The 20,886-nt window shown below is 41.7% G+C and overlaps 1 protein-coding gene across 1 annotated transcript in view; it reads left to right on the top strand.

Moving 5' to 3' along the window:
- Positions 1-20,886, top strand: part of PRMT8 (protein arginine methyltransferase 8) — a 103,035-nt gene that overhangs the window by 56,193 nt on the left and 25,956 nt on the right. Inside the window, exons 4-6 of the mRNA XM_065402831.1 lie at positions 8,131-8,194; positions 18,613-18,755; positions 19,178-19,265. Of these exons, the coding sequence (XP_065258903.1) occupies positions 8,131-8,194; positions 18,613-18,755; positions 19,178-19,265 (295 nt within the window). The remainder of the gene's footprint in view (positions 1-8,130; positions 8,195-18,612; positions 18,756-19,177; positions 19,266-20,886) is intronic.

Genomic DNA, 20,886 nt, shown 5'->3' with positions numbered 1-20,886 from the left:
GGGGGCTCAGGGCTGGGGATTGGGGTGTGGGGCGGTGCTTACCTGGAGTGGGGGCTCCCTGGAAGGGCAACAGGAACTCCCCTCCCTCAGCTCCTATCTCCATGTGCTGCCTCCGCCCACAGCTCCCATTGGCCGTAGTTCTCAGCCAATGGGAGCTGCAGAACCAGGGCTTGAGGCGGAGTGGAGGCAGCATGTGGAGGTAGGAGCTGGAGGTTGCCGCTTTCCAGGAGCTGGGTAGGGAACCTGCCCCAGGCCTGCCAACCTCCTGCTCACCCCCAAGCATCCGCAGTGCCCCCCCACTACATGTGCGATGCCCCCACCACCACGCCCCCCAGCACCCACAGCGCCCCCCCAGGCCACGCCTCCCCCGAGTACCCGCAGTGCCTCCCCAGGCCGCACCCCCCCCGAGTACCCTCTGCGCCCCACAGCTCGCCCCCTCTCAGCACCCATGGCACCCTCTGGGCTGCCCCCCTGAGCCGCCCCACCCCATGTTTTAGTCGGGGATACAGTAAAAGTCATGGACAGGTCCCAGGCCATGAATTTTTGTTTACTGCCCGTGACCTGTCCATGACCTTTACTAAAAATACCTGTGACTAAAACATAGCCTTACTGATGAAGTATGAAATGCAAAGAACTTGGCTTGACTCTTAGGCCCAAATTTTCAAAAGTGGCCCTAGATTTTGGATGCCACAATTTTTGGGTGCCTAATCTGAGGCACCAGGTGTGTCAGGTTGGGCAGTACAAAATGGATACAGCCAAATTCGAAGCCACTATTGAAAATGTTAGCTTTAGAGCCTAGACTGAATATGCAGGGCTGGCAGTTAGAAAGCACATATTTTTGCCTGTAAACTGAACACATTTGATCTGAAGCCCCAGTGACAATAAAGATGGAGCACCATGCAATTCTGTTTTCATGGCCACTTTTCAGAACAGAACTGAACTCTATGCTGCCTATGTGGTGGTGAAGAGCCTCAAACACCCTGGGCCTTAGTGCATGTTAAAAAGCCAACATTTTCAAAGAGTTATCACACAGGGCTTTTTTCTCTAGATGTAAAATAGGAAATAACTGTGGTGCCTCAGCTAGCCCATGTGGGAATTATTGGTAAATGCTGACTTTTTAATGTCAACCATGGTACACACCTAACCTACGAGCCAGAGAGTCACTAACGACACTCTCTTATTTCTAATTGTTCTCTCATCCAAGTCCCAGTTCACTTATCTAGTTCTCCTCTTGTCTCCCAGTTCAAGGTCTTGAATGTATTTCTTTCTCACTGCCTTCTTCCTCAGTGACCTTCTAGTAGCATCCATGCCTTTCAAACAAGTGAAGGAGGGTCAGTGTGACCAGGGAAGCGAGTACAGAGGTGGAGCAGGAGCTTACTGGGTGACTTGGTGTAAGAACATAGCGAAGGGAGCAGGAGTGTGACCTGTTCCTAGTTGGGGTGGGCTAGTGATGAGCTACTGAAGTTCTTGCTTAGCCCTTGAAACCTGAGACCAGCTCCAGTTTTGTAGATGTGCAAAACTGAACCATCTTCTGCAGCAACACTATCCACATTCTATCGTGTTTTTAGCCAAACCAGGGAGCAAAGGCAATTATGAATTGACCCATTAGGACATGAAGACATATGGCTGACCTTAGTTTAATTGGGTATTAATTAAATTAGGAGATAAACACATGATACAGAAAACATTATAGAGCAACAGCAAGTTACCATAATGAATGCTTCTAACTCTTTAGCACGAGGGTATATGCTACCTTTCTTCTTGGACAAATGACCCAGATATCAGTTTCCTGGGTGCAGTGGTGCAGTTAGAATTGTTGGGTTTCTTGCCACGGTATTGAAAGCAAGTGTGTAAAGTTCAGGAACCATTGATATCACACAGGCTCCATTATAACATCAAGCAAAGCACATAGTCTCCTGTGTTCTAGGCTAGCAAGAGTGGAACTCTTAAAAAGGAAGTGGTAAGGATACAGTGAGGGGCTAAAACCTGGCTATGCAAATCAATGGTCAGTGTATCAGGGGAATCCATAGTAAAAAGAAGAAAGGTTTAGGGGATCAAATTCACATTTGAGAAGCAAATCAAAGGCAGAGCTGTGAAGAGACAGATGGAGTTAGAATTAAGGTTGGTTGGAGAAACTGAAATGGGACCATATTCCATCAGAAGTTGAAATGATGTCTAATCAAAATACTTAGAAAATTGGGTTGATTTGGCTAGAATTTTGTTTTAGAAGAAAACTGGGGGGGGAAGTTCCAACAAAGTCAAAGTGCTCTGTTTTGACATTTCTGGAATGAAACATTTCAATTTTTTGTTTTGAATTACTTTTTGTTTAGACGTTTTTATTTTGCATTATATATTATAATATGATACCATTTCTTAAAAATTGAAATTGAAACAAAATATTTTGATTGACCCAAAACAATTTTTTCCCCAGAATTTTACTGTGTGAAGAATTTTGAATCTTTTGATTTTTATTCCTAGCTGAAATGAACCTAAATTTCAAAAATCTCAAAATTCTTCATGAAAAGGAACTTCTGTCCTCAGCACAGCTCTGGTTAGAAAGGCTGGGAGCAACCTCTAAACATGTAGATGTCTCTGTAACCAATTCAAGAGGTATCATGAATAAACACAAGGAATTAGAAGTCTAATTAAAACATAAGACATAGAGATATGTAAGTAAGGGTGGTGAAATTGGGCCCTTTCTTTGCTAAGATTACTGTGGCAGGGCTGGACTGTGCAAACCACCCACAGCAAGGGTAGGCATGCCTTAATGAAGCTAGGAAAGACATTCCACCTCAAGGAAGCAGAATTCTTCCCTAGGTTCTCTGAGATGTGCCTGTTACAGCCCTTCATTATTCCCTTCTACATGCCTGTCCTGCTGCAGGACCAAGGGCAAAAGATGGGGGTAAGGCCATGCCTCTACCAGCTCTTCCTTTTGGGGCAGTTTATGCGCACAAGGGTGCTCGCAGGGAGCAGTCTTCGTGTTCTCGAGTGCACACAGTGCAATTGTGATTGGCCCTTACGTGGGCTACACGAAAAGGGGAGGCTTCATGCAATCCCTCCATCCTAGCCCTTGCAATTTCATAAGGGCCAACCATAAGTCAGCCTTTAGTGGTTAAAAGAAATTAATTGGACATAGTATTTCTAGTGGGGCATTTTAGAGGATTCCATATAACATTCCCATAGGGAAATTAGAGCAATGAGGATTACACACAGCATTACTGATGCTTTGATGTCAAATTTGGAGGATATATTGCATGTGGTTTCCCAAGGGGTTTGTTCAAGGTACAGTACTACTCAATGTTTCCATTTACAACTTGGAGGATAAAGAGAAGATTGCACTAATCACACTAGCAGGTGACACAAAGTTTGGCCAGAATCCCAAATAGTTGATGGGTATAGTGGTGCACTTTAAAACTTTCCACTTGTGCCTCAGTATTTACTCCAAATATTGAGGTAACATTGCCAAGTTAGCTACGGGAATTGGAAAATTTTAGGTGCTACCACTATATAATATAACAATAATCATAAGTGTACTGGTGACATGGATTGAAAAATCCATCAAGGCAATTCAATAAAGGCAAATGTAAAGTGGTTCATGGAGGAAGAAATAATTAAATGTACACATTTTAAATGGAGGGACATTGGCTAGGCAGCAGTCCTGCAGTTAAAGCAACTCTAGTGGGATATAAATTGAATTCTTGTCAACAATCTGATGCTACTACAAAAAAGGCATATGTTCATCTTGGGTTGTAGTAATAAGAATGGCATGCATCCAGCAAGGTTATTATTGTGCACTTCCCAGCAATGCTTAGGGATCGATCAGTTTACTGCATAGTTTTGTGTGCCACATTTTAAAAAAAAGAGACACAAATTAGGAGACTTCAGAGGGAAAAACATACAATTTTCTACAGATATTAAAGCACTTTTACAAACATGGGGAACTGTCATGATCCCCATTTTCCAGGTGAAGGAACTGAGGCATAGAGAAGTTAAATGACATGCGTAGGGTCAGGCAGAGTTAATGGCCAAGCTGGGGACAGAAGCCATGACTCTTAACCCCTCATTTCATGCCCATTAAAAGACTTAAAGTAAGACTTATGAGGAAAACTGGAGAGAACTGAGCATGTGCAGTTTGGTGAAAATATGATGGAGGTGAAAGTTATCTATCTATAAATATGAGAAAGGAGAATTTAAAAGCAGACAAGGATCAGTAATTCCCATTAGTCCAGTGTGGAAAAAACAAGGACACCTTCAACTTGAAATCTAGTCAGTTTAAAAAAAAAAAAGTTAAAAGTCATTTCAAGTACAATACCTATCCTTGAGTCCCCCTGTAAATTTTTGTGTTTTTATAGATGCAAGTTCCTATTTCAAGAAAATGTTTCTTTCTCCTTCTTATGGGTGAAAACACCCACATAAATGAAGGAGAAACTGACTAAATGACTCATGATACAGAGGAAGCTGTTAAACCAACCATAATCAAAAAGTGCTCTCAAATAGACACACTAAACAAATTGGTCTCTTTCAGTTACAGTTGTCTTAGGTGCTAATTCTAATAGTAGGTATGCTTTTTCTGCCACACGTGAATTTTAAGTTGGCAGTGTCCCTTGAAGTTGCAGCATGTGAAAATTAAGTAAAATATCTGGAAAATTATTATAACTCTCAGAATAGCTCAGTCAGTAGATAAAGCTGCCTAGAGAGATGGTAATGGATAATTAATTTAATACTGCCATAATAATGCTGGAGGATGGATTAGGTGACCTAGTTCAAGGTTCTTTCCAACCCAAAGGAATCTATTATTCCAAATATAGCATTTTGGTTAATTAGTTTACTCTCTCATTTTTGTACTGTACTATTTCTTGGCTAATTATCTGCAAGTAATAAGGGCCATTAAAATTTATTTAAATAATCAATTCAATTAGATAATCAACCGTTTCAGATAAATGTGCTGGGGCTGGAAGTGTCAGCAGAGTTTTGAACTCTGCTGGAGAAAGGCTTCAGCCTTTCTTTTGCAGAACTTAACAGCTCTACAGGAGCGAGCTGAAGAATGTATAAACTCTGCAGGAAAAAGTCTCTCTCTTGTAGCACTTACAAACTTTGCAAGCTAAAGTGTTTATGACTTAAAAAAAAAAACCGTTATGATCTGTGTTACAACTTGGGCCAGTCCCCCTACTGATGGTCACCAGTCTGTTGTAAGTGGATCCAGCAGCTTTGTCCCATGTGCTTCAAAACCCCCTGAGCCTGGGTACTCTAGTGGCTATTTTTAGCTCTGGGTCTGTAGGGCACATTCTCATGCACAGACCTCTTGTCTTAGTCCTTCCTTGGGACATGGGACTCCGCAGTCCAGCCTCCCTGATCCCTGAAACCAGTGCCACAGATCTCCCACGCCCCCCAGTTGCTTACACATGCTCCCCCAGAGTTCCACCTAGCTGTGGGCAATCTGGCTCCTAGTTTCACTCCTTAGGGGACACTGGGACAGGAAAACAAGGAACACCCCCTGCAGAGAGACCATTGTTCCATGGGATTGGCTGGCAGTTGAGAGACAATGACATTTGATGGTCCTAGATCAACGGTTCTCAAATAACGGGGTGCGGGAATGTGTCAAGGGAGGTGCGAGCTATGTGCTTTTTTTTGGTTTGGTTTGGGTTTTTGAAGAGCTCTGGCTGTCAGCCCCGGGTGGCTGGGGCTCGTGCAGAAGGGCCATGCACATCCGGGAGGAGGGGATAAATTGAGACAGACAGAGCCATGCCTCCCAGACTCTCCTCTCCACCCCCACACACTCAATCCCTCACCAGGAGACAGCAGGGCTCCAGCTGTCAGCCTCGGGATAGCAGCAGCATAGAAAGTAAGTGTGGCAATAGGGCACTAGGTCTATTGTGAAAAGTGATATTGACAAATATAACTTTTCACATTGCCTCCCTTACTTCTGTGCTGCTGCTGGCGCAGCACTGCCTTCAGAACTGGATGGTGGTCTATGTACTTGTGGTGGAGGGGGAGGCTGTAAACTACTACAGACACAAAGAAGGGGGGCCCGATCAAAAAAGTTTGAGAACCACTGCCCTAGATAGCTCTGTCATAGCTTCTCAGTTATAGTCATTCAACTAGGGAACAAGCACCTTTCCTGGGCAGGGTGGCTGTCTAGAATTCATCATAGGAATCTTGCCTTGGGCAAGGTTGGACATGAATTCAGCCCCTAGTACAAAATGGATGTCCTAATCCAAAAATGATGGTTACAGTACAAAGCAGAGTTCAGAATTTGTCGCAGACACATCCCACCTTATGACAGTCTGAATTTCAAGCTCGGGGCACAGAGCTGACGGTGTAGGTGGGTCGTGATATTTTCATAAATACGGAAGGACATTTATTGATAGAATATCAACATGTGAACATTCGTTGACAGAATTTGAGAATTGTAGTACATTTTCCAGGTTAGTATAGAGAGCAGCTACTAAATAAGGCACTTCACTCACATCTGCCAGACTTTTTTTTTTTTAAATACCTGCTCTACTTGGCCTCCTAGATCTGATTCAGCATCATTCCAATATGGAAGGAAGACAGTGTGATTTGTAAAAAACAATTCCTACTTCCAAAAGGGCTGGTCTACACTGGGGGTGGGTGGGGGGGGGGGGGAGGAATCGATCTAAGATACGCAACTTCAGCTACGTGAATAGCGTAGCTGAAGTTGAAGTATCTTAGATCGATTTACCTTGGGTCCTCACGGCGTGGGATCGACGGCCACGGCTCCCCCATCGACTCCGCTACCGCCGCTCGCTCTGGTGGAGTTCCAGAGTCGACGGGGAGCGCGTTCGGGGATCGATATATCGCATCTTAACGAGACGCGATATATCGATCCCCGATAAATCGATCGCTACCCGCCGTACTCTTTGTGCTGATCAGGTAGCACAAGGGGACAGCTGGGCATTCCCTTTGCATAGGCGAATGCTGGGGTGGTTTAAAGCCAGCCTCCACTCCTACAGCATAGGGGCATATTGGTGGGCTGCAGGGGATGTGACCAAAGTGTGCTGTGCTCCACTGATCCTAGATAAATGGAACCACCTCTGTGGTTGTGGTAACTTGTGCCAAGGGCCTAACTGGCTCCTGGCTGCCCGGATTGGGAAATGGGGTTGAGAGATGATGGAAAGCCACTATGGAGAATAGAAAAAAAGATGGAAAGGCACTTATGCTCCACATCTCCTCAGGTGTGTCCAGAATAGATCAGGTGCTATTGAAGATGTAGTCTGTACATTTTTCAAGCCAGGAAGGAATAACTGAAGGACTTGTTTAGACCTCCTTCACATTACAGAAGTAACTCTGCTGAAGTCAATGGCTTTGAGTCTCCAGTTTTATGCTGAAATACACAGATGTTAATGAGAGGATAATCAGGTCCAATGGAGTCACATGGATGTAAAACCCCTGTGAGAGCAGAATCTGACTGTGAGTCTCCAAAATAGATGTGGGAAGCAGCACAGCATTTGATATAGGACACAAGAGAGCGCTAGACGGTGGCCCTGGAGGCATAAGAATTCTGAAGGTTGTTTTAAAAGTACATAAAATATACCAGTAATTTAGTATATGTGAATTTCGGAATTCCCTTTCAATGGTACACATTGTTATCAAAGTAGGTAAATAATGGAACTGATGAATAATTGCTTTTCGAAACAGACAAGTACTGACATGGTTTGGATGTAGATACAACTTGAACAGTTTGGAAGCATATTTTTTCAACTGTGTTTGGAAATTTTGCAACATGCTATTCTTTCTCTTGAGTTCTTTTAATGATTGGCTTTTTTGGGGTGGTGGTGGAGGAACGTAACAGATTTTCCAACAGATTCTGAAGTAATTGGGATAAATTAAGGTATTATTATGTGTGCTATGCAGTCTATTACACATGACCTCTTTCTTTCATATTTTCACATGGGTTTAGAGAAAGTTTCACATACAATACACACACTTCACAGTTTTCATGCTAAGATATCACCCTCTCCACGGTGGGACTGCAGATAAAGCTTTGATTTATCTGCTGTCTATGGTGCATGTTTCGTACAGATTCTGCTGTGTTCAATAGATTTTATTTCTGTTCAGTATGTCTGAAGTCTTTAACACAAAGCTCTCCTTTGTCCTGTTCTTCTTTAGATTGAATGCTCCAGTATATCTGACTACTCGGAAAAAATTATCAAGGCGAACCACTTGGATAACAGTAAGACATCTAAGAATAGTTTCTGTGAAAAATGGTGGCAGACTGGGGCCTGCGCTCTCTGATTGATTTCTGTTGTGTAGTTTACATGTAATTGATGGTTTGGTACATACAGCTGATGATTTATTTATATCGATATAAATAGAAAACAAAAAAATCCCTATTTACAGCTCTAGGCACCTGGACAATTACTGAGAATCACAATCCACCCTGGAATAATCACCCAGGAGCACATCAGTGCTTATATGCAGTGAAAGTAAATGAACCTAACTAGCTGGTGATTCGATGTAGCAAAATAGACCCCAAACGCTACCTTCGGTGATCCCTCAATCCACAGCAAGTAGGTAACCTTTACAGAGGCTTTTTCAAACTGGGGTTGGGAACAAGTTCAAGAATCAAGGGGTCGCTCATGGAAGGTATGTCTTCATTGCAGGGTGAGCCAGGGCTAGGCCAGCCCTGGTAGAACGTTCCCTAGTGCAGATCCCTACCCTGTGCCAGACCCATGTCGCTGAATCCACCCTGGTGCTGTACTAAGTGCCCCTGTGCAGGGGTAGGCTTTTGGCAGGACATCCTGTGGCTCTTAGCCCTGTACTAAGCTGTGCTGCTGCCAGCTGCTGCTAAGCTGCAGTGGCTAAGCTGCTGCGGTCAGCTTCTGGCCAACAGACAGCACTCTGGGGGGATGATTTCTCACACGGCATGTCTATTCAAATCTGTGGAAGCCCAGCAGAACTGTAACAGGCAACTTGGGGTTTAAATGCGGAGCTAGTGTAGGTGACTTCCGGTGCAGAAGAAGGAAGGAGGTAGAGAGCAAGAAAATATGGCCGAGGTGAAATTGTGGGAGTGCAGTGGAGGACTTGATTAGCCTGTGTCCTCACTGCAATGTGGATGGGTTGCCAGCCTGGGCTGAGGAGAAACACAAGCTCAAGCCCAGCAGTGTATGCTAACCTGGGTTTAAAGCACCCTCAAGCCTGGGTAAGAGGTTCTGTGTGGACTGCAGGGAGTTAGGGTAAACACCCATGTTAGATCCCGGGCTAACTCTCCAGTGAAGACATACCCAGAGAATACCCTGTTGGCAGTGTACTCTCTTCTCTGTCAACCGGTCTTCTCTCCAGTAAAACTCTCATTGACTGGAACTATAGTTTTGCCAGAGAAAGGACTGCAAGGCTATTTTTTTAACTATTAAAAGCAGCTGCAGTAGTCTCTGCCATGTAGTCAGCAATACCTTCCATGACTGCTTAATCTAGACCGACATTTAGGGAGCTGTGAGTGGTGAAACTAAACCGGACAGTCTGGGAGCTATAGAACTAGAGAGAACCACAGGGTCTGTCTGTGTCCAGTAGCCTCAGTGAAGAATCCCCTTTATATTCATTCTAGCTGTTTCGTCTCTAGTATGAAGACTCAAGGTGCAAAAATTTGGACATAGATTTCAACGTGTTCGTGGGTGTTTAGATCTGTGGGGGGGGGGAGGTTGTTCAACTTATTAAAGGGGTCGCCAAATGAAATTAATAGGCAGAAATTAATAGGCAGCAGGTTTAAAACAAACAAAAGGAAGTATTTTTCTACACTATGCGCAGTCAACCTGTGGAACTCCTTGCCAGAGGATGTTGTGAAGGCCAAGATGATAAGAGGATTCAAAAAAGAACTAGATACATTCATGGAGGATAGGTCCATCAATGGCTATTAGCTAGGATGGGCTGGGATGGTGTCCCTAGCCTCTGTTTGCCAGAAGCTGGGAATAGGCGACAGGGGATGGATCACTTGATGATTACCTGTTCTGTTCCTTCCCTCTGGGGTACCTGGCACTGGCCACTGTCAGAAGACAGGATATTGGGCTAGATGGACCTTTGATCTGACCCAGTATGGCCATTCTTATGTTCTTATATAAAGATGGGGGCTATCTGAAATATTCTAATCTAGGACTTGGTTCCAATTTCAAACACATTCGATGCTTGGGAGGTGTTCAGCTCTGAGATCTGGGATATTGATTGAGAGCTATTTCTAGTGTTATGTACAGAAATCTGATAATGAAACAGGACTCCTACAAGCCTTCTCTATGGGGTTCAATGACTGGGCAAATTATCTTTTTTCCAGATAGATCCATCTCTAACCTCTCTGAATCTATGATCCTCCATAATGAATAATTTTGGCCTCATTGTGCTGTCACTAACATAGGTGGAAATCAAGAGTAACACCACTGACATCAATTAGTTCACACCAGTGTAAAACGCAGAGTAAACCCCTCTTTCCTTGTTTACCAAGACACACCATTCTCTAGAGAGTCCAAGGGCCATAGTCTACTCTCGGTTGCACAATGTAAATCTGGAGTCACTCCAATGAAATTAATGGAATATCTCCACATTACACTGGTATAAATGAGAGCAAGCCCTGACTCCAAGGATCCTGTTCTCCTCTCCTAAAACTCATAGAACCTTTACATTTAAAAAAAATCTTTTAAAGTTAATTTAGACTTAGGGTGACCAGACAGCAAGTGTGAAAAATCAGGACAGGGGATGGGGGGTAATAGGAGCCTATATAAGGAAAAGACCCAAAAATCGGGACTGTCCCTATAAAATCGGGACATCTGGTCACCCTAATTTAGACTAGAGCCAGTGAAAGGAGCTGAACTGACAGCTGTTTACCAAAAACTAGGTAAAACATAGCTAGTGGCAGTGCAAGCTTCCCCCACACTATGCCGTGTGTGTGTGTGTGTGTGTGTGTGTGTGTATAAATTTTCAGTCTCCTGGCCTGTCATTCTGGCAGCTGTCAACAGTGCTAAAATTCACCCCAAAGGAATCATCAGGACCGTTTTGACATGTGATAGAAGTAGGGTACCTGAGTGTTGACGAAAGTGATGATTGTAGCAATCATATTCTGGAAGTATGAAATTCACCTCTGTGCTTCATTTAAATTTTAAAATAGAGTTTAAGTGGGACATTAAGCTTGTGTTGGCTTCATTGTTACCCAAAATGATGCATCCACATAAAAAAAATTCAGGCAAACTCATATTTCAGAACCTAGTTTCCAATGCCAAGTTTTCCAAATCATCTAACACACAACTTTAGTATCACATAGTTCAACTTAATGCTGGTCAAACAGTAATCTCCCACCCCGCATGATTTCGGATAATTGTTGTGAATGGAAACTTTGAGTTCTGTTTGCTAAGATTAATGGGTTTCTATTATTTGGTATGCAGAAGTATTTGTACTAGTGCTAGGTGTTTAGGAAAGTTTCTGTGAATCCTAAAAGTTTCACACATTTTAGCACAGATAATGATTTGTCTAAAAATTAATATTGGAAAGTGCATTCATCTCTAATCACTACATTTTTTTATTCTCCTGTGTCAAACATTTCAATTGTCCAGCCAGGGAACAGACCCAGTGCCATCTCACTTCAGTAACTATCACAAAACACGAAGGGTGTATTGTAGCAAAGGGAACAGTTTGCAAACAACCCATAGTTTGAAAAATTATTTGTCCAAACTATTTGGAAGAAAACTTACAAATAATGAATATTTCTGGAGAAAGTCAGGACACACTTGTGAATAATTTGCTAATTATAAAGGGAGCTGATTATTTGTCACAAATAATGCAACCAGATCTAGATCACCTTTAGCATTACTGTAAGTAAAATATATGCTCTCATTTACACCAATATTATCATGGTGCAATTCCATTGACTTTGATAAGTTACTCCTGGTTTTCACCTGTGAGAGTGAGAGGAGAATCAGAGCATACTTGTGTCCTTCCACAGAAGTAAAATGAAGCACTTATATTACTTTATGCATACTTGATATTATGATAACACAACAAACAGATCAAGGCTGGATTTTGCTGTAGTTAGGCATATTCAAACCAAATGGGTTACTTAATCCATGTGGTGCTGCAAATTCAATTAGCTTCTGTGATTCACCTCACCCCCTCTATTTCCATTCTTGGTTAAAAAAGAAAGCGAGCGAGTATTTAGAGAGGAGTACACCTTTGAATTAGAAGCGTCAGTGGGAAAGAATGCGTAGGTTGTTCCAATCTGGTTTGTATAACTCACTGTACTTGGAGGCAGGTATATTAAATTGAAAGCTTAGGTGGGATGTAACTTAAATGAAGGCAAATAGAATATACACCTAATATGTATTTCTGCATAATCAAAACACTTTTGAAACATTTTTAACATGAGTCAAGGGTTGTTTGATCCTTTTTCAAACAAGCATTGCCTAATTATTTCATAAGATTTAGAGTTCAGCCTGTGCTGATGGAAAAAATGACAGAGAACTTGCTACCAGAGTAAATGAGTATAAATTGCAAATCGTGGACCATATTCAGAGCTGATGTGAGTGCTGTTCCCAGGGAAGTCTGTGGGCCAAATGCAATGGCCCATACAGATAAAAGTGGAGGGACCATGCATACATGATGTCAGAATCATTCAGTGAATATATAACTGTGCCCTTAACTAGGTATGATCCATGTACATTTTTTATATTAAAACTCAAATAACTGAACCTTAAATGCTTTGTATCAGCAAAACATAATCCTTGCACTTTTGCTGCTATGGGGTATGACTTATATGGTGCAAGTTGCACATTGTGAAGGTAGTTAAGAAAATACACTGTAAATGGTAAAGCAGTGTCACTTGCATTGATTTTGCATTCAAAGTGTTGCACCCATTTTGCACAACAACTCTAAAGGTGTAGAATAAGTGTGTGAGTCTGTGTGTGTTGAGGAGAGGTTGTAACTGGAAAAGCAACTAAAAAGAGAATGTAAGATAAAGAAGGGGCTCTGCTTTATTTTAAACACTCCTGTTAACTGCTTTCCTTGCTACAACCCACTCTTCTTCCCCTCTCAGTGTAAGCAGAAGAATCAAGCTCTGTTGGCCCTCATTTTGAGCTCATTGGTTTTCCACTAATGTACATGAATGAATCTCACTGACACTACTCTTTATTCACATTGGTGTGGAGATACAGGGTCTGGGTCTTTATTCAGATGGAGCTACCTCATCCCCGGAATGGAATTTCTTCCCCCCTTAGCAGAGTTTTACTGCAGGAGGGGATGATCTGGCCTACTATTATTCTTTGTTGATCCAGGTGATGTGATTTCCCCTCCCCCCCCTCTTTCGGTGACTTGCCAGCAATTTAACAAGCTTCACTGTGTGCTCACCCTGCAGTCTGCAAGTTAGGTCTTCAGCCACTCCGAACTTAATAACCTTCTCAGCTCCTTGAAACTAATGTGCTGCTGACAAAACACCTGACAGAAATGTTTTTCAAAACAGCCACTGTAGATAGCTGGGGAAAGGCAGCCAAGTCCAAAACTGCTAGCAGATTCTGAGTGAGGTGCCAATGTGTTGTGAAAGAGTCTGTCAAGAAGCAGATGATTTTGGAAAGCAGGGCAGGTGTTTGTGCAGACTTTTATGTTTGTGTTCCATGGAGATAAAATTACCTCTCTCTGCTGAGTGAGATGTCCAGGATTTTTAAAGAAAATGGACCTGATTCTCCTCAGTGTGAAGATGGAATAATACTTTGAAAGTTATTGCAGTCCCACCAATGCACATGTGGAGTAGATCCACTGAAGCCAAAGGAGCTGTACCACTGCAAAGCTGATGTGAGATCACAGTCAGGCTGTATGTCTGTAAGAGATGGTGGTATGGATTTATCTGGTCATTTAAGCTTAAGGATGCATGTTCTCAGTTCCTCTTTCCTGTTCCTTAACAATTACCTCTGGTCCTACTTCCAAGAGAGAGATTTTAATAGTTTTAAGGCTATGCACTATGAATTGTTGCCTTAACAATTACATCATTTAACCAGAGTCATGCTAAGAACTACCCATTGCATGCTGGGAACTTGTCTGAACTTTGTTTTGAGAATTGGGCTCTCATTTGTTTTGAGTTTGTTCAAGTTTCCTTGATTTTGAACTAAGAGCTATTGGAAAATTCTGAAAGGATGGCTGTGAACAGGCTAGTAGTTTTCCAAGAATGGAGAATTATAAAACCCAAGATGAACTCAGAAGGCGCTTTTCTTGTCCTTGCTTTTGTTTTGTGTCTGTTCTTTTCTTTATTTTCCATTCCAGCTTATGGGTGTCCAACCTACTGAACGTTAAGAGTGAAATCCTGGCTCCACTGAAGTCAATGGCAAAACTCCAGTTCATTTCAATGGGGCCAGGATTTTACCAACATACCTTAGCAGGTCCAAGATTTCATTTTGCCTGCTCATTTTTCTGGGGTAGAAAACTTTGTCTAACAATGGAACGACAACTCCAATCAAGCCTTTCTAACCTGACCACAAATGGGCCAGTCAAATATTGAAGTTGTTTTCTTTCTTCTGGGTTTTAAATGGATCAATTTTTAAAAACTTGTCCTGGCTTTTGTTAACCAATCTTTTATAGAAAACAAAACGATTATGAAAATTTTTCATTTACTGAAAAATAGGTTCTGAGTAAACAAAATATTCTAATGATCATGTCAATAATGTTTTATAATTTTTTCAATAATAATTTCAACTAAAATGACATGAAAAATATTGGAAAAAGCAAGATCAATCAAAAAAGTCAACAGGATGTGTGTGGGTTTTTTAAAAAAAAAGCTCATTTGGAGATGAAAAAAAACTTTTGCGTGAACATTTTTGACCAATTCTAATTAAGTCCAATTCAAGTGACCCTGCTTTACCATTTACAGTATATTTTCTTAACTACCTGCTACCTCACCAGAAGAGGGAGTATCCTCTTTTCCTTTTTCATGTTTTCTTTTTTCATCCATGTTTGTCTGTATTTCTCTTTGGTGGGGGAAAGTGAGTTAACAAAGCTCAGAGTTTTGTAAGTAAGCCGAGAACATTTTGCTGTAACATCCTTAACATTTCCATCACCGAAGACAAGGCTTAAGAAACAAAGCTGGTTTTGTAACTTGCAATTTTTCCCTCAGACGTAAATAAACAAAGCAAGGGGGCTCCCACCTTGTGTAGTTAGAGACGTTAAACCTGCAATTGTTAAAAAGAACTTTATGGAGCAGCACTTGCTGGAGGTGTCAAAATGACATTAAATAATCATACAATAAAGGACTGCTGATCCTTTGCTTTCCCACTGTCATGAGACTCAACCCTTTCCTAGCTGCCTGACCTCTTGCAACTCTCTGAAACTCATCTCAGTCCGCACTCACTGCCTGTTCTCTCCTCCTCTCTCCCTGGACACCTGCTCTCTATCACCTTCCTTGGGTCTGGCTTGCCTTTCTTTCTAGAGTTTCCTGACCATCTACCCTCCTTGACCTGACTCCCAGCTGCTGCTTTCCAACCCATGCTTCAAACAACCTGTTTTAAAAACTGAGGCATTAATAGGAATGATGAGGTATTAAAATCTTTGGGAAAAGCCCCTTGTGCTGACCCCTGGAGTTGGGAATTAAAAAAACAAAAAGCCAGAAATTACATCAAAGTTCAAGAAAACAGAATTCTTTGTCCTGGGGCTTTCCATTTTATCAATGGACTCAACGACTCACTTTTCAGCCTGTGGAGAGCCCAGTCATGGAGGGGACATGACAAAGAAGATGGCATGTATGAATAAATCTTTTTCCTTGATACTTCACACCCCTTCTCAACTTACCAGGAAAGCAAGAGCTAATAATGTCTACCAGTCATGGATATAAGGATAGACAGAGAGGAACAATGCATGCTACAAAAAGAATTAAAGCTACAAAATGTACCTATGTCAGGGATGGCTGCACAGATTGAAGATGTAATTGAAAGCATTATTATTCCAGAAACACGGGTTGAATGACAGAAAAATCAGATATGTTGTCTCAGTATGAGAGTCATTAGGATGTCAGGATTAATTCCCATCTCGTTTGTGGAACCTCTTTTTCCCTGTAAATTGTTCAACTTAACCCCCAGCTCATACTATGGTTGTCCACCATAGTGTGGACAAGGCCAGAATGAAATGGGGTTGCTAGTCTGTGTTTAAAAATAAAATTACACTTCAGTGACTGAAACCTAGATGGATTTTTATCATTTCTTTTGTTGGCATCAGAAATCACAAATAGGTTCTTCTTGGAAGTTGCTAGATATAAGAAAGAATTTGTGTAAAAAAACAGAAGATCTGTTTCTTCCCGGAACTCATTTCTGCAGGCATAAAGAACAGAAATTAGAGATGCGACAGAAAAGATGTCGTTAAAAAAGTAGAATCAGCTCAATTAATTCCAGCTAAACTTTAAGGAATCTTCAATACAAGAGTCTTTTCCCCTATATTTTCTCAAACTTGAAATCTGAAAAACATCTGTTAGGGAAGGTAAAAGAAGAAAACTGAGGTCAGGATAGAGAAAGAGGGTCCAAAATAGACAGATAACAAGCCATTCTGGAAAAGTATACACCATTCATAAAGAAATCAGATTAGATGTGATCTGAAGAATTTCCAGTTCCTAAAATTGCTGTTAAACTTCAGTCATTGTTTTGTACTTAAGGCTGAATATTGTCCTTGCTCTCTATACTTTGCCCTATGCACAATGGTGCATCAGCACATAAAAAGACAGATGTTTGTGAAAATAGCTCAAAATTACATGAGCCCAGGATAAAATGGACTAAGGTTTATTTGAAATTACAACATTTTTTCAATGAAAATACTTTAATTGAAATTTAAACTGTCTTCTGCAACATTATAAACCCAAATGCAACAGGTTGTTCTTGTTTTTGAGGACCAGGAAGTGAAACTAACAAGTCAAAATTTCACTGTTCAAGGTCAGGTGACAAGCAAAGAAATTAAAAACAACATAAAAAGCAAAAAGTAAATTAGAATTGTCTCATAGAAATATTTTCCAGTTTAACCCTTAGAATCCTGGGGCTGAGAAGTGAGGAAACATCTTATTAAATGGCTTGAATTTCCTAACATTTTTATACCAGCTGAATTGGCCCATAATCCCTAGCACATAGCTGCATGGAATCCAAGACAGTTCTCTAGCTATTGAAGTAAGATGTTAGAGGTGTCTGTCTCTAATCCCGAGTTTAGTGTAACAATTGCTATACCAGGAGTGGGACTGTTTGCCCATTTCTGCTGCTTTGGGGAGATGGAGTTTTGAACCAGTTCTTGCCTACTAGCTTGAAGACCTTGGTGAATTTGGGAGTGGCATTGAGGGACATACTAGCATTTTCAAAGATGGAACACCCATCTTCCATCTTTGGGTGACCAGATGTCCCGATTTTATAGGGATTTTATAGGGACAGTCCCGATTTTTGGGTCTTTTTCTTACATAGGCTCCTATTACCCCCCACTCCCTGTCCCGATTTTTCACATTTGCTGTCTGGTCACCCTAGATGGGGGTGGAAAACATCTTGTGCTTCCAGAAACCCTTATGACAGAGCTGGGAATAGGTCTGGAAAGAGGCAGCTAGAGACAGACTGAGGTTGGGGCAAGGAAATGTGCTTGTCAGAGAGAGGGCAGGATAGTGGGGGTGGGTCTAGAACTGTGTAAACTGCAACATGCCCAATGTAGATCTCATTTACATGCACCAATGTAAATCAGGAGTAACTCCATTGAAGTCAATGAAGATAAACACATGCAAAACCAGTGTGAGATCAGACAGCTCCTAGCTCCATGAATGTTGATGGACTTGGGCTGATGAGTTGGCAAATAGTACTAGAAACCAAACACAGCCTGAGGTTGGGTGTATTCAGGGTTTTGGATGAATTCTTTATATCCCACTACTGAAGACGTAGACATATGCCAGCTTCCAAAGGGCTGGTAATCGAAGATGATGGAACAGGTAAGGAATGTTTTTTTTAATATATGTTGTTTATCTTGACAACGTCCCTTTATATTGCTACTAAGGGTATATCTACACTGCACACCGTAACATGTGGCTACATGCCATAGTGAAAAGCAGGCTGTATCCACACGATGGTGTGTAGCTCCCTGTGGCAGGGAAAGGCTTCAGCAGCTGCCTGTGGTGGGGAAAAGCAGGCTCCTGCAGCAGGACACTACATGGCTAAAAACAGGGAAAGGCACTGCTTGGGCATGTAGAAAGACCCATGTAGATGCATAAAATAAGGGTCTGGCATGTCTTTACTCTACTTGCCTAAGTAGAGCCTCACACCATCTACACTGGTAATGGCAATTATACCCATGCTGGGGGACGGGGGGGGGGGAGGGAGACACAGGACATAGCGTATGTACTCTACATGCTGACGAAAGGAGTGTGCACCATAGACATACCCTAATGATTCTCTGTTTATTAGATACTGCATGGGCCTGATCCACTTCTCCCGTATACTGTTTTTTTCCTTACTGGTGTAACTTCATGAACTTGAGTGGAGTCACTCCTGATCTACGCTGCAGAGAGAGGAGAATCAGGTCCATATATTTAAATCAAAATGAAAAGCAGGGGTAGAATGACATTCACCAGTGAGGTACTTTTAGTCAGGCTTTTATTATGTGAAACATATTTCTTTTGGATTCTTTTTTCAGTAATCACAATATTTAAAGGTAAAGTGGAAGAAGTTGAACTGCCTGAGGATAAAGTAGACATCATCATCAGTGAATGGATGGGTTACTGTCTTTTCTATGAGTCAATGCTAAACACAGTCATCTTTGCACGAGACAAGTGGCTGGTAGGTGCTCTGCATGTCATACTCCTTGCTGGAGGTCTGGTCATTTATTTTCCAGTTGCAAGCCCTCCCCTTCTACTACCACCAGCATCAAAAAGACACAGTTATGTTAAAGTGCCCTTTCTTAGGCTTTAATAGAAAGATTAGCATGGGGAGCTCAGTAAACTGGGAAACCTTTCATTTTAAAAGTAAGCTTTGCTTTTGAGTGACAGCTGGTACAAGTCTGATAGACTCTATTTATCTAACAACATTGCCGCAGGGTGCAAGAATCCCTGAGATATTAAAAGCCGATGTGAAAAATCTGAAGGAGAACAATAAAGGCATGCGGAGGGTGCTTGTCTGGTTTTTGTATGTGCAGTTCAAAATGTGATGTCTTTGTCAGGTGAATAGATTACGAGATCCATTTCCCCACAATTCATCAACAGAAACCTGGAGGGCTTATGTTTCCAGACCGGGCCGCTTTGTACGTGGTAGCAATTGAAGACCGACAGTACAAGGACTTCAAAATTCACTGTAAGTACAAGTCTAATACATTCCTCCTGTGTGATCAGCTCCATGAAAATATTTTTATTTCCTCATTCACATTGTTACAGAGTAGCCTTGTGGACTGTTCATAATAGATACATTGGGCATGATTCTCCTCTCACTTATCTTAATTTTACACCAGTGTGACTTTACTGGAGTTACTCTTGATTTAGACTAGTGTGAGGTTAGATAAGACAAAACCCTCAGGTGGCTTTCTTACACTTGGTATGTTATTTGCAAACTGCATGAAATAATGAGAAAATGCACTGCCATTTAAGAATTACTATTCGTTTTAATAGGCTGGAACTTCAGGTGTGTAAATCAACATAGCTCTGTTGACTTCAGTGGAATCATAGAATATTAGGGTTGGAAGAGACCTCAGGAGATCATCTAGTTCAATTCCCTGCTCAAAGCAGGATCCACACCAACTAAATCAAATTAAATCAAACTAAATGGAGTTAGGATGATTTACACCAGGGATTCTCAAACTGGGGGTTGAGACCCCTCAAGGGGTCGTTAGGTTAATATGTGGGGGGTCACAAGCTGTCAGCCTCCATCCCAAACCCCTCTTTCCTCCAGCATTTATAAAGGTGTTAAATATATTAAAAAGTGTTTTTAATTTATAAGGGGGGGGGTCGCACTCAAAGGCTTGCTATGTGAAAGGGGTCACCAATACAAAAGTATGAGAATCACTGATTTACACCAATTGAGCATATGGCCAAAAGTTAAAGCTATTGCTTGCTAGGTGTTTTATCAGTCTCAGCGGCTGTGAAAATACATACTGCCCCTGCTGATATTAGCATTTTGCATAAGCACATCTTTATTGTAGCCTGATTCTGGTCTCCCTTAAACTGATATAGATCAAGAGAAACTGCACTGAAATCAATGGAATGACACCAGTGTAAACCAGGTGTGAGATCAGAATCAGTCCAATTGAACTAAATTGAATTGCTCTTGAATTAGACTTGTGTCAGTGAGATGAGAAGCAAGCTCCTGGTGTTTATATAACAACATGCCCCTGATTTTATTGTCACATTCCATCAAGCCCATAGCTCTCACTCCTTGAATTTCAATCTATTTTTTGCAGGGGGAAGGTGGTGGGGTGTCATTCTTCGTCCTGTATTTGTTTTACATCATCCAGTGTTTAGTTGCACCTGCGGAGAACAACAATCCTGCCACACTGCTGCAAGCTCCCCTCTGGCAAAGTCTTGCTATAAGAGAAGCTGCCGAGAAAGTTAACGGAGTGTGGGCACTAGGTCACAAATACAGTATCCAGATGAACACAAAGAAACATTCATTAGTATGGAACACTGTATTAAGTAGGAGGGGGAAAACATGTATAGAACATTGTCAGTTGAATGTCTGATTGTTGCCCCCCTCCTCCAAAAAAACAACAACCACCAGTAATCTTCCCTAAATATGAACTTCCTGGATTTTAGAGTCTGGGATTTTTTAAAAAACTACATCACTCCATTGTGCTATCTAGAGCAATTACCATAAAAATCTACACTTTTGACTGCCTAGAGGTATGCAGTGTCATGGTAGCCTAGAGGCAGCACTCAGGTGAAATTTAAAATTTTTATTAAAGCTCATGTTAAAAAATTATATA

This window comes from Emys orbicularis, chromosome 1 (genome assembly GCF_028017835.1).
Source record: "Emys orbicularis isolate rEmyOrb1 chromosome 1, rEmyOrb1.hap1, whole genome shotgun sequence".
Lineage (NCBI taxonomy): Eukaryota > Metazoa > Chordata > Testudines > Emydidae > Emys > Emys orbicularis.
Note: the sequence above shows the minus strand (reverse complement) of the source record. Positions and strands in the feature narration are given on the sequence as shown.